Source organism: Psammomys obesus, unplaced genomic scaffold (assembly GCF_907164565.1).
Source record: "Psammomys obesus unplaced genomic scaffold, mPsaObe1.curated_primary_1811, whole genome shotgun sequence".
Classification (NCBI taxonomy): Eukaryota; Metazoa; Chordata; class Mammalia; order Rodentia; family Muridae; genus Psammomys; species Psammomys obesus.
Genome location: NW_026586550.1, coordinates 4,841,944 through 4,856,339, shown reverse-complemented (window position 1 = coordinate 4,856,339; position 14,396 = coordinate 4,841,944). Strand labels below are relative to the sequence as shown.

The window sequence follows — 14,396 nt, the reverse complement described above, 5'->3', positions numbered from 1 at the left end:
TTTAGACTTATTGTCAGTGTATTAAATTATGTATTCTTCATGAGGGTAAAAAGACACTAAATTGCTCAAATATTATTTCAAAGTTGTAAAAGCTATTGGCTAGCAATAAGTATAGCATTCAAAAATGGAGCATCAGTTGACATACATTTGTGTCGCTCCCATATTTGCTCAACCTGCTAGCTTTCTAAGCTTCTCAATGTTAAATTACCTCTTCTTGCCTTTAAAGCATGGTTCCCATTCATTCTTGCTGCACTAGACTTTTGTGGGAATTTGTAAGGGAAGAGAGTAAGAATCCAGGAGTGAATAATACCAAATGTCCCCATATTTTTGCTTTTTGGGGCAGAGTCGTGTGCATGTGTGCATGTTTTATCATTTTCCCAGCCTGTTGCTATTCACAGAAAAGCAAAGAAGCTAGTGGGATTTTCGTGGGACATTGTGTGTTCACCTGAGGGCTATTGGATAGTGCTTTGCCACTGTCTCACACCATTCATGGTGACCACAACTTTAGTTTTTATCGTGGTGAGCTGAGGGTTTGAAGCTCTACCAGCAAGAACTGATTCTGCCTTTGTTGTGGAGAGCAGAAAGTAGGTATAGGCTCAACAGGCGTGGTCTATTTAGAAATAGCACCTCTCTTTCTGAGATTTCTAGGTTTTAGTATCTTTGCCCCTGGAGTTTGCCTTCAGCTACCTTTATGGCTGACTAGTCTCCTGTGTGACTTCAACTGCATACTCTGCCCTCAAGTTCACGTTCCTGATATTCAAGGCAATCTAATGACCCAAGGGGACTGGATACAGTTCACAGTTTCTCCAGAGTCAGTAAGGTGGAAAACAGCTATCCCCAAGCTGGCTGCCAGCTAATAAACTCCGTTACAAAATGCAGCCACCTTATCCCGTTCTGGGCTCCTGTTGTGCTATGATGCCTCATACTCAGTGAGGTATAGTTCATGGAGGTGAGGGTCTTTGAAGATGCAGTACGAGTACAGTATGAGAAGGAGGAGGACCAGGAATTGCCCAAGGCCTTAGGTCAGCATAGGGCTTGAAGTTAGATGATGGGGCAGTCAGAGGGCTACATAAACTATGCAGAGAATTAAATCATTGTGTAGGCCATAGGCTAGTAGCCAAGCACCTTTTCCCTTGAGACTTGTTCTCCCACTTGAACTTCTGAGATCAGAGAGTGCCCTGGCTACAGAGAGAATGTGAAGTCAAGACCTTGACCAGTGAAGCTAGATCTCAATATTACATTTCCCTAGTCCTCTCATGTATAAGGTATAAATGAAATTTTCAGTATTGGTTAATTCCAAAATAGAAGACTACAGTATCATCATGTATGAAGGAATTTGTTAGGAAAAATTTCTGTTAGCCCTCTTAAGGACACTATATTTCAACTGGGCTTTAAAATGTTCCCCTGTTATTTTGAGCCTGAAGGGGTCCTAGAAACATAAGGCTATTTATTACTTGGAAATCTGGGCTCTTGAGGGGAAGAAAAAAAAAAAACTTAACACCAAAGCAGGCTGTTTCATGACTGTGCGAAGTGAGTTCTCTGTGACATGTCAACCAGGATCTTGGAGCTAGAGGACTTGGGAGATCAAGGACTCCAACTTCATCTTTTTGTTTGCACAGCAGACTAGAACTGTGCCATAGCCTGGCAGAGCCCACTGCTTGCTCCCCATTTCAAACCCAGGAAGCCACAGAATTATGAACCTCCCAGTCTCTGAAAAGTGTTAAAAATGTGCATGCCCAACCTCTCTCTTGAAGGTTTTGAATTGGAAGATTAGAAGTGGGGCTCAGAGCCAAGCATGGTGGTGCATGCCAGTAATCCCAGCACTCTGAGTTCAGTGCCAGCCTGGTCTACAAAGCAAGTCTGGGACACCCAAGGCTACACAGAGAAACCCTGTCTTGAAAAGAATAAGGGGTTGCTCAAGTACCCCAAACTTGGACCAAACCCTGCAGGTTCTGTTTTTATTCATGAGAAGGTACTGTGCAGACTGACTGACTACCTGTGCAGACTACCTAGCAGAACTCTATACTCACTGTCCCTAGGAAGGTATCTAAGCTTAGTCTCTGAAGCAGATGGGAAGCTGCCAGAAGTCACCCCAGGGGAAGTGCTCCGCCCTCTCTTGTGTCCTCAGAAGCAGCCGGTGAGAGTCACTGCAGCACTGAGTCTGTCTCTTGGCTAACACTCTCCACACTGACAGTTCTCAGAGCCTAGCTTCCCATAGATTGAGGAGCCCATCTACTATAACAGAAAACATAAAGATAAATCAAGGTCAGCCTACGGGAAGGCCTGTGGTGATGTGTGTTTATTGTGTTTCATGCATTCTTTATCATCGCCTAGTGGCATTTGTTAATCTTTCAGCTAGGCTGCTGCGCACGGGATGATCTCTTTTCCTCGGTGGGGTGGCGGCTCACCAAGTTTAAAGCTGTTTAAGCAAGCTGAGCTCCAAACTATTGGTGTCCTCCAAGCCCTGTCCACGCTAGGAATCTATTTCTCACCTGCTTTCCAAGAGTAATACTCTACTCTATGACATTTTTTCCCTGTTTTTAGAAAGTTGAACTTAATATAAGAAATGTTACCATGGTACTGGATTTTCATTTTTCATAATAGGTACTTCATTATTAGGGTTCATTTTCAAGAGTTTGAGCTGCAGTCTGTTAATGTTTTGTCTACTTTTGTGGCAGGCTACATAAACAGTTAATTGCTTGTAAGTTAATTTGTATATCACACAGAGACATGAATGAGATCCAGGCGAAGTTGACTGGTGTCTCCTGCAAACAGGAGGAACAAAGCACAACCCTGATGGGAGGGAGCACAGGAAAACAAAAGCCAGTTAGTTCTTCAGACTTCCAAACCATGAAAACAGCACGCACTCAACACCGGCTTCTGAGTGTAGAGAATATTCTTCCTGTCTGTCTCTCCCAGAGTCATCTCTTTCACTGGCTTTGTCCCATCACAGATCTGTTTTGTGCACTTCTGCATTTTCTGTCTCTCTTAAGTGAAAAGTCAGTACTGAGACTGTGCCTGGCTCAAGACCTGCTGCTGTGTTAGTCCACCTGCTCCTTTGAAAACCGTCCTCTCTCCACACCCAATCCTACTGGGTCTGAAGCTTTGGGGAGATGCTAGCTAGCGGCCCTCCAGGGGCCTCATACTCTGGGTGGTCTCTCAAATTCCCATTCTCTCTGTAATGATTGCTTAGCAATACCAGGTTGCTTTTAAATTCCTTGTAAATATCTACTGAGATAGCCAGTGGCTGCTCTCGGCTTGAATAGTCAGCCTCTGCAAGAAAGCTGAGGTTCAGAAACTGGCTGGCAAGACAACTGTGTAACAAAAATATTTGAGAAAAGTGCTTGAGATCATTTTAATAAGTGGAAATGACACAGCATCGTGGGTCTCCTGGGGCACTGTTCCTGTTTGACAGTGTGAACTCATCAGTGGCTGGAACCGAAAGAGATTTTGGAAAAGAGCAGTGTTGATGCCTGAACCATTCTCTCCTTTGGTAATTTACGCAGCTGTTTACAAAAGGCGTTTTTACAGACCCACATATGTGAATGAGGAGCAGCAGCGAGGAATTTCTTTCTCCACATTAAGTGTTAGCATTTCCTTAAATGAAAGCAGTGGGTTTTTAATATAGCTTGCTTGCGAAGCTTCTCCTTCATTCTTTAGGGAATTTCCTATGTTAATTTATGCAGTGTTAATTTATGTGGTGTTGAAATTCAACCCAACCGCATCTAGATACAGAAGATGCAGAGATTATGGGACAGCCTGTGAGGTGTGGCGTAGACCTGTCATTCCTGGGGCTCCCCCCAACCAAAGGCTCTGGCTCAAGCTCTCAGTGTGTCTCATTGCACAGATGTAATAGAGTAATAGCACAGAATGTTTATCAATTTATTCATCTTTTTAAAAACTGCAACTTGATGTTGTATTTGTTAATGTCTCTGACAAGAGTAAAGCAGTTTTGTACCATCTCTGCCACCGTTTGGTAGCGACTAAGTGCAGTGTGACAGCAGTTTTCTAGACCAGCCCCACAGCTGTCCTTTGTTCCCTCACGTCTCCACAGAGTGAGTGACACACAAACCCTCTGAGCCATTGCACCGTGGCTGAGGGATTAGGAATTTAATACATATAGCAAGGTGCGTGGTGAATGTGCGTACAGTGTGCTTAGGCATCTGTTGCCCTGTATTCTGATGGTCTGATCCCCATTCAAGCCAATGGCCAGCTTCTCTTTCTCCGGGCACGTCTAGCATTGCTGGCATTCAGCTGAAAATTATTCATCTATAATTGCTCAGGATTGAAGAGAAAAGAATGTCTAAAAGAATCCCTTAACCCTCAGAGAACCCTTCAGCTCCAGCTTTCATTGTGTTGCTCTAGCTGCAGATTGTGTCACAACACTAAAAAGATGTCTGTTGTTACCTGGGTATGCAGTGAGAGGGAGAGCCATGGATCACAACAAGCATATGCCACAATGCATAAAGTTCTTTTCTATTAACAAATTCAGAAATACATGGGATCCATGACCCCAAATGCAGAGCTGCTATAGGGGTCCCAAAGGGGTCACCTTCCTCAGTAACCAGAAGCCCTAAATGGGTCAGTATAGATCTGCTTCAGATTGGCTCCATAGTGCATGTAGTAAAGAATGGCACAGCGAGGCTGTCTGTATATTGGGGCATTTACAGAGCACCCACCTGGTAATTAGAGAGACACAGATCAAGTCACAGAGAGGTGAGCCTAGGAGAGAGGCTATGACTGACAGTGGCAGGCAGTATCTGACTTGCACGGTTAGGCGTTACATTTTATCCACACACCTAATGCTGGTAGCAGTGCACTTGAGAGGAACCTCGAATGCAGTGTGCATTCTCCTGGCCTCTCCACCAAGTGGAGCTTTGCCGCCTCAGCTTTGTCCTTCATTTTCTCTGGACCTGTGTTTTTCTAATTTCCTGTTTGACCAAAGCAGCATCCTTTCTTCTCACTCCTATGTTTTTCTCACTAGCTTGCCTGCCTTTGAGTTTATTCTTTAATTCCACACATCTCCAGACCACTTAGGGACCTATAATCACAGACCCTAGCATAATCAGGTAACCATCCACTCTTTGTTTCTAGTGCCTGAGTCTCCTCTTGTTTGTCCTTCCACTCTTTACTCTCCATTTTTCCATCATCTTTGTTTTTAAATCACTTGACCTTTGACCTTTCTTCTCAAGCCTGTAGCTTCTTTCCAATGGTTACTATAGGAATGCCTTATCCAAAATCAGCTCACAAACTCAACATTCACTTTATCTTTTTTTGTTCACACAGTGTCCTCTCCCACTGTCACTAAGACTTGGCCTGAGCCTCTCTTCTCACCTCCCTCTTTTTACCTCTGAGCTTCTTGCGCCTGTATTTTCCTATTCCCATCCTTGCTTGGTTTTTAGTCCAATCTGCTGGGTCTTCCTACCTCCACACTCCCGTCTGTTGAGTTAACTGTGCCAAGCATGCAGGTACACTTTCAGGGATTTCGTTCTATTTAAAAAGCGTTTGCTGGATACCCACGTGTTTTCAGTAGGAAGCTCGTCCACCTCATGTCTGTTCTGGCCCTGCCTCCCTCCTTACCCTAAACCAGGATGATCTCTTCCTGACTCTTAGCTGCCCACTGCTGCTCCTCCACCTGCCCTACTCACAGCTCCAGTTTTCTGTCTGTGTTCTGACTTCACTGTTGAACTCTTACCTTCCCTGAATGTGGTCTGAACAAAAACCTTCTTCCCATGAATGCTTTGTTCCTTTGGGAAGTTTTATCATGATCATGTGTTACTTAATAAACCTTAGCATATATTTAGTAAATAAGTAAAAAGTAGCAAATTACTACCATGTTCTTACTCTCTCCTTTCCCAAGGGTACATGTGTTAGTTTTCCCGTAGCTCTTAACTCACTGGAGTGACGACTCAGCAGCTAAGCTGGCAAGGATGCAGGGAGCGTGAGGATAAGAGAAGCAGCCATAGGCCTGACCTATTTTCTCATAGGTGGTTTCAAAACTAAAAGGGAGAAGACTGCTTTTTCATTCTTTTTTGGTTTTTCAAGACAGGGTTTCTCTGTGTAGCCTTGGCTGTCCTGAACTCCCTGTGTAGACCAGGCTGTCCTCGCTCTCACAGAGATCCACCTGCCTCTGCCTCCTGAGTGCTCTGATTGCAAGTTGTGCACCACTGCTCCCAGCTGCTTTTTCATTCTTAAAGGTCAATAAGAATGGGGACATGTGCCTCCTCCTGTTTCGGCTGGCAGTAGTTCTGTCTGATGGTTCTTCTCTTCTATCCCCATTCCCATTATTTGGAAAGTAGAGAGAGCACTTGTGCAGTTTGGGAAGAGACCCACCCGTAGTGCTGCCTCAGGGTGCTGTGTGTACTTGATGTCTGCATTCTGCCCAGGGCCAGCTGGTGTCCCTGGGCTTGGGCTTGGTTCATAGATGCGATTCTTCCTCAAGAGCCCTGGTTTGTTTGCTGCACTGTGCCCCACCATCTCCACACAGCAAATGTCCCTGTCATTTGTAGCCCTGTTTCCAGATGCTTCTAGTAGTGGAGCTGGCCCACAGCTCCCTCCCCACCACCCTGCAAACCACGTTCTTCCCCAGCTGTTCCTCTCACTGCTGGTGGGTGGGTCATGTGGACATTCTGATCGCTAAGGCAATGGTGTTCTGAGATGAGGAAGCATATGCTTTGTCTCACGGATTGGAAACCGGTATTTCAAAAGCACTGTAATCATCCTAAATAGTCTCTGCCATTTGTTTGCCCTTGCCTTCTGGTGGTAAAACTTACATTTTCTGTTTCTCTTGCAGAGCATGCTGGAGAAGGGAGGATAAAGTTACCCCTGAGAACATGCAAAGCTCCTTCAACGTGAATTCCGGAGGTGGAACATTTTTCTTTCCCTAATAAGAAAATGACCCAACTAAAGAAAAGACCACTAAAGACAGACAGGCACTGGAAAATGGACTCAACAGAATCATAATGTGTTTTGATCAACAGTTTAAAAAGCCAAGGTCTAGATCAGGGATCAGTCATCAAAGAACACTGTTAAGTGTTAATGAAACCCACAAAATAAATAAAAGAAAAAGGCAGTCCACCCCACCCTTTTGTACTTTTTTTCCAACTTCTGCTGACATGAAATGTTCTCTTCAGTCCAGGCTCCACCATTAGTGAGTGACCTCCACTCTGAGAAAGCTGGGGTGGGGGGTGGGGGTGGCATTAAACCACTTCAAATGGAGGGACAGCAAGAAAGCACTGGCTAGGGCAACAGTGTAGTTGCCTGAGTTGCGGGGCCAGAGTGTGCTCTCTTCTTCTCATTATGTAGGACCTGTTTCATTGTAACTTATTGTGATGATCATGCAAGAAATACGGAAAGGAGAGAAAATGTACCTCTTTTACTGGAATAATATTTGTGATTGCAAGTGAAATAAGGCATCTTTATCAATATAAAGGCAACATTGGCTTATACAGCCTCTGTAGTGAATACTGACACCTTCACTCGCTATCAATAATAAATCTATTTTCTGACAAAGACTGCATTTTAGCTGGGCCTCATGTGTTCCTTTGGCTGGAGCAGAAGGTTGGGTGGGTGAATTACGCTGACTTGCATTGCTATTTGCATGTGCACCACAGCTGTCGTCCAAAAACCTGAGGCCAGTGGTGCTTTGCAGCTGGCTTCACACACAGGTGGTTCAATAAGCTGGTACAAACTGCATGAGCCTTCTTTTCTCTGGGATGACTTAGTCTTTCTGCTGGGGCCAGAGACAGTAGATAACCTTTATAAGGGCCTTCTAACCCTGCTACAATCTTCCCTCTTCTCAGTTCCTTGATACTTTCTGATTATGACTGTATATTCTAGGATTGGGGTTCAGCCCTGGATCTGAGTGAACTAAGTGGCCCCTCTCGTGAAGTAGGAGGAAATGCCAGAGCTCTATGATGTCATTTTTTTGTTGTATAAAATTTTTATTTACTTTTATTTTGTGGAGAGTTTAGCAAAGTAATTAAGAATTCACACTCGGGCTCTAGAGAGATGCTCAGAGGTTAGTAGCTCTTGTTCCTCTTGTAGAAGACCTGGCTTTGGGTTCCTCATCTACTTCTGGCTCCTCACAACTGCCTGTAAGTCTAGTTCCTGGCAAAGCCCTCATCCGGCCTCCAAGTTGCACTCACATATCTACAAACCTACATACACACGGATGCACACATACAGAAATAAAATATAAATCCCTAAGAAAATACGTGTTCTCTGTAGTAAGGTGCGTCTGTGTTTGGCTTCCAGCCCCACTGCCTGCCAGCTGTAGAGGGGCCTTGCCTCCCCTCCTACACCTCCCACTCCTGATGTTAGAAGGGACCAGTGGGACCCAGTGTTCAAGCATGTGAGGAAGAGTTGGAACATTTACACACCTGAATGTATATGGCTTCATGCTCACCCAGGTCCACGTGTTGGCATCTTTTGAGTGGCATTGCCTCCTCAGATGGGAACACACCTGGAGACCTGCTGTTGAGTCTGAGTGGCAGTGAAGACCAGCCTTCCGTAATTACTGAGCAACCCTGTGATTGCCATTTAATGAAGGGTTTTTGTTTCAGGTTCTTCTATTGGCTGGGTTGGTTTGTGTTGGTTTTTAATGATGCGCAATCAGCTGGTTCGTTTAAGTGTGACTGACAGAAGCGTGTGTAATTCAAGGAGTGGCACACTTCCCCATTGTCAGGATGGCATCCAGGTAACTGCTTGAGAGAAATAATAGGTACTCAGAAAGGAATGTTTACATAGGGGCTTGCTGTAGTATTTACAAATCAGCTAACTTGCAAATTCCCTCTTACACTGTTTTGTTTTACAATTTGGAGCCAAGCACTTGGCACATCCCAGGTTGCCAGTCTTGTCGCTGGCAGGGGAAGGCAGCACTGAGGAGTCAGGCATTTAAAGCTGGATAAGCCTGTGGATGGGGTAGTTTGTCATGCTGTCTCTAGAAGCAGCGGCTGTTACCATTTAGATATGCATGGTGGGTACAGGGTGGAAGGTGGCGCTGGGATGTATTTTTCATACTTCTATCTGGGCCACCATGAGCTCTTTGGAAAACTGCTTGGTAAAGAGTTGGGAATTATACGAGGCTCACGGAGTTCCTGTTAAGTAGAACAGATCTACAGTTAGAACAGTTTAGCTCATCAAGTCAGGCCTAAAGTACCCAGAAAGCTGGCTAGCTGCTGCTCCCATCAACAAGTCCCTGGTGAACGCACAAAACACAGCTGGATGAAGCTGTACCAGTCTTACCTGAGAGGCCAGTGTTTACAGGAAACTTGACATGGAATGGTTTATAAATGATTGACTGGCCTTTAGTAACATTGTATGTGGTGTGTGGCCTCGAGGCAGCTGATGAGAACCCTCAGCAGCAGTTCTATGTGGTATTGGCCTAGATCTTAACAAGCAGACGCGTGGTTTAGAGTGGGGCGGGGGCATGATTCTTTTACTGCTGCTGTTCATCCTAAAGGATAATTGCCTTTGCCAGACTCGTACATAACTTGAGCCATAAGAGTGGATCCTGGAGGAGTAAGTTCAAGACTCATTATGTAGCAGGGACTGTGGCTAATGACAATATATTATGGTCATGGAAAGCAAAGAGAGGAGAGCAACCGAAAGTTTAAAAGGGCAGCAGCAAGTGACTGACTCAGACTGAGGGAGCTGAAAGTTAGGCATTTTGACTTCCTGACCTGAAGTTTGGAGTGAATTGGTTAGATAGAATGCATCCCATAGGCCCTCAATGCCCCATCCTCCCTCATACCAAGTATCTCTACCTCTCTCCTTGCCACCCTCTCTGCCCTCCTCTAAGCTCTTCGTGTGTTCAGGCTTTTCTCATCTTCTGAGAGGCTGTAACACAGGAGTACAAAGGGCCTTGGGGTACCAAGCCCCATGAAGGGTTCTCACTGTGGAAGTGACTCCACACTGATTTTGGTTTTTTTTTCTTTTGCCTTCTGTTACAGTCCCTAAGTCTTCGATTCTATATGACTTTTCATCCTTCAGCAATTCTTTATGCTTGCAGTTATTCTTTTAAATCAAGTAAGTGGAACTTTTTCTCTAAAGAAAGATTAAGGGTCGTCACTGGCCCAGCCTGGGATAGTCGGTCAGATTGTGCAACCAAAACCTATGATCCAAAGCACCCCATACCTGTGCCAGCAGTGACAACACATGCTTAAGAAACCTGCCGCCGTGGGCAAGCCCTCCACTGGGTCTTCAGAGGGGTAAAATGGGGGAGATTTAGGTCTCTTCCTCCTTGTTTTCTCTTAACCATTTTTCAGGAGCCATCAGTAAAACAACACAAAGGGAAATACAGAAGAGGGAAGGACTCAAGAATCCACTATATATCCTTAAAATGCAGTACTGGGCAGTTCATTAGTTAGTCATTTGTTCACTCATTTGCTTTTTATTTATTTATTTATTTATTGCCAGGGTCTTGTTGCTGCCCAGGGTGGCCTCAAACTCATTATATGGCCAAAGATGACCTTAAATGTCTGATGTGTACACCTCTACCTGAGGTTCCAGGCATGCCACACCATGCCCAGTTTATGTGGTGCTGGGGTGGAATCAACCCAGAGTTCCTCACACGCTAGGCAGGCACTCCAACAGAGCCATAACTCAAGCCCACAACATTCGCTCTACGCAAAGAGTCACTCAGTATGTCAGGAGCCCTTCCCTTCTCTAGCCTCTATCTAAACCTGAACTTAGAAACAAATTTCTGAACGATTCCAGCTTAGATGCAGTCCTTTGACTGTGTGACTCCAGAACAACAGTTGTTCAGGCACAGTGCTACACTTTCTATGATGGGGGCTGAGTGGAGAGTCCTATGGCTCAGTGGACGGGCTGAATTGATAAGTAGAGGTGGTTTTGCTGTCCCTTTTCCTGTTGGGTACGGTCCCTTACTGTTGAAGTTGTATGTGGCCAGAGCATAGGCAACTGCTTCCTGTTCCTTCCTTCCAGGATCACTATGCCCTGCCTGTTTTTGGAAGAAAAACAACCAGCAAATTCATTCTTCTCTGTCCAGCCGAAGTTTGAGTGACAAAGATGACAATTTATCTTCCATGTTGTGCTCTCCTCTATGGCCTCCAGCTTCAATATTGCTGGAGAAACAGGAAATTGCTTCAGTGTAAGAAGAGAAGAAAAAAAAAATCACCCACGTCAAAGTTATCTCCCACCTTCCCAGATCCATGGTCCTTTAGAGCATGATAAGGTGCATTTATATTTTAGAGGGTAACATGGTGTCAAATCCATGTTAGATTCCAGGAAATCTGACCAGCATATTTTGCCTTCAGTCAAGAAAGTTGGAAATTAAAAATGTTTTATTCTGTTCCCTGAAACTCCCTCAAAGCAAGTCAACCCTAAATGGAAAACAGCTACAGTGGGATTTAATGAAGTGCTTGGAGCATCTCACAGTGAGCTTGATTAGGCAAGGCCTCCACACACTTCAAAGATTTTCTCTATGCAGGAAAATTTGACTTCCTTCACCTCTCTGCCCACCCTTCAGGAAGCCTTCTCTGCCTCTCCTGGGAGGTTCCGTTCCAGCTGTGGTCTTTGTCACTTTGCTGAGAAGGCTCTGTGCTTTGAATATAACCCTGCCTTCCAAGAAAATTACATTTCCATCATGGCTTTTAAATGCAAATGTGTAAGCCAAAGGTCAGAGGTCCTTGCTGGGGACCACTCTACTCTAGCTGTGCCTTAATGGACAGGGGCACTGAGTGGCCCACATTTGAGGAACCTCCTGCAAGGTCCCTTCACAGTCATGCATGCTGGGGGCCTTGCCACTGGTGGCCTTTGTCAGCACCCACAGCACGGTTGGAAGCCTATGCCACCTGCTCCCATACTCTCCCAGCTGACATATAAAATCAACGTCAAAGGCCACAAGGAGAAAAACAACCAAAAAAGATGGGCCTAAGGGTCTTTTCTGAGACTGTGACTCCAACCAAGGACCCTGCATAGAGATAACCTAGAACACCTGCACAGAGGTAGCCCGTGGCAGCTCAGTCTCCAAATGGACTCTCTAGTAAGGGGAGCAGTAGCTGACTCTGACATGAACTCAGGGGCTGGCTCTTTGATCACCTCCCCCTGATGGGGAGTAGCCTGACCAGGCCACAGAGGAAGACAATGTAGCCAGTCCTGATGAGACCTGGTAGGCTAGGGTCAGATGGAAGGGGAGGTGTTCCTTCCCTATCAGTGGACTAGGGAAGGGGCATGGAAGGAGATGAGGGAGGGAGGAATTGAGAGGGGCACCAGGGTGGGGCTACAGCTGGGCTACAAAGTGAATATTATAGTCTGTGTAGCCTCTGCAGTGGACCCTATTCTAGGAGGTAGGGGTACATATTAAGGGCCCAGGGTTTTGGAGACAGCGCAGACTATCAGTGTCGGTGTGGAATTCCTTTGCTGGAAGGTGCATATGTGTATCTGAGACTTGCTAGTGAGTCAGCCTTGTCTATCGAGAGTTCTAAGCAGTGAGTGATACTACCTAACAGAATAAGTTACCCACAACAGCTGAACTAAGCCAGAGAAATCACCTGGCCAGCAGACGGCCCCTCTGGGAGTGGAACCATTGTTAGAAAAGATGGCTCACCTTAAGCCACGATAAGGAAATAGGCATAATTATTCCTTTAATGAGATAATGTGTTTTCATTTCCAGGATTCCCACCCCCTACTGAAACCTCACAGAGCACAGCCATCCTGCTGTGTAAGTCAGCCTCCTCTCTGGATGCTTCTTTCCTTTCTCCTTTCCAGGCATGCTCTCCTAGACTTTGGCCTTCTCTCTCTCTCTCTCTCTCTCTCTCTCTCTCTCTCTCTCTCTCTCTGTGCCATGTGGCTGCTTGCCATGCTGGTTTGATTCAAGGATCATGGCCTCTCCTTCCACACCCCCCTCCCAACCTCCTTCTCCGTTTTCCTCCTTTGGACAACTGCTGAGATTTTCAGCATGCCAGTAAATTTTTTTAACTTTATTAATATGTTCCTCTTTGAAATAAAACTTAGGATTTGCTTAACTTTTTAAATAATGTGGACAGCCCCTGAAACACACACACACACACACACCACTCGAGAAGGTCTTGGCCTTGCAGACACAATCTTGGGGAGATAAACTGTAACATAATCTCAGGTAGTGATGAGTACTGCATAAAATATTAAAGGACAGAGGGACAGTGAAAGGAGGAGGGCAGGGGTAGCAGGCATTGGAAGCCTGTGCTATTTTAGGCCAGGTACTGAAGACAGCTCTGAGAAGACCTAAAAGATCCTTGTGGAAAAAGAACCATTCCGTGAAGACCTAAGGAAGTACATTCAGGTTGGGAAAGTAAGCACAATGGCCCTGAGTCAGGAGCAAGTGAGGTGTGTTAGGGGGACAGCAAGGAGATCACAAATGGAGCAGTAAAGGCCAGGAAGTGTTGAGAGATGAGCTGAGAGGTAGGCAGGGTCACAGCAAGAAGGACCCTCACTGTCCATGGTACAGATTTGACTTTATTCTAAGTGTGACAGATTCATTATAGGGTTTGTACTGAGCCAGCTATTGATCTGATTCAAGTCTGTAAAGGTTCCTCTGGCTCTGTGAAAAGTTACCAAAGTACTGCTTAAATGGAAGCAGGGAAGGTATTGGAGACCCTTGCATTAGCCATTCAGACAAGAAGTGCTGGCCTGGACTAGGGCAAGAGCAGTGGAGAAAACCAGAGGTCAGACTTAAGATAATTATAAACAGGACTCAGAAGCAGTTGAATACTGCATTAAATGTAAGGTGTGAAGATCAGAGTGAAAAATGGAAGGCACCCTCCCCGACTCCAACTGCCTGAGTAGTCAGCTAAAAGTCTGTTTCATTTAAGGGGATGGAGGTGAGTCAACAAGATGTGGGGGAGACAGTGATCCTGTTTGGAACATCTGAAGTTTAACATACTGCCTGCAATCCCAGCAGAGGGGCTGAGAGGCCAGGGGATACACAGCAGTCCAGAAAGAGAGGCTAAAGTTCACACTATCCAGATGAAACAGCTGTGGCACCAGGGAGTATGGGAAGACTGGGTGAGGGCATCCTGACAAGAGAGGAGAGAATAGCTGCTGTGCTGAGAAGCACAGCAAGGCAAGGGTCCAGACCAAAGGGAGAGGATGACTGAGGGGAGGAAGAAGCAGGCATATTGAATGTGTCTGGAGGCCTGAAGAAGGTGAGAGTCAGCCAGGTACCAAGCAAACCTCTAGGAGAGCTTTTCTGGTGACAGATGAGAACTCAAAGCTGGTCAGAACAGGTCTGGGGGAAGAGGGAAGAGGTGTGGGGTTCTAGGAAGTTTCTTTTGAAGGTTGAGGAAAGTGGATGTGTTATGGAAGGTCTTTGAGCCAAGACACTGGAGCCTGGGCAGCACTATAACAGTGTGTGTGTGTGTGTGTGTGTGTGTGTGTGTGTGTGTGTGTGTGTG

General features: G+C 45.6%; 1 protein-coding gene across 2 annotated transcripts in view; it reads left to right on the top strand.

Moving 5' to 3' along the window:
• Positions 1-7,524, top strand: part of Chchd3 (coiled-coil-helix-coiled-coil-helix domain containing 3) — a 260,092-nt gene extending 252,568 nt beyond the window's left edge. For both annotated transcript variants that reach the window (XM_055602161.1, XM_055602160.1), the window contains one exon: positions 6,794-7,524. In XM_055602161.1, coding sequence (XP_055458136.1) covers positions 6,794-6,817 — 24 coding nt within the window. In that variant the 3' untranslated portion in view covers positions 6,818-7,524. The remainder of the gene's footprint in view (positions 1-6,793) is intronic.
• Positions 7,525-14,396: the final 6,872 nt, after the last annotated feature.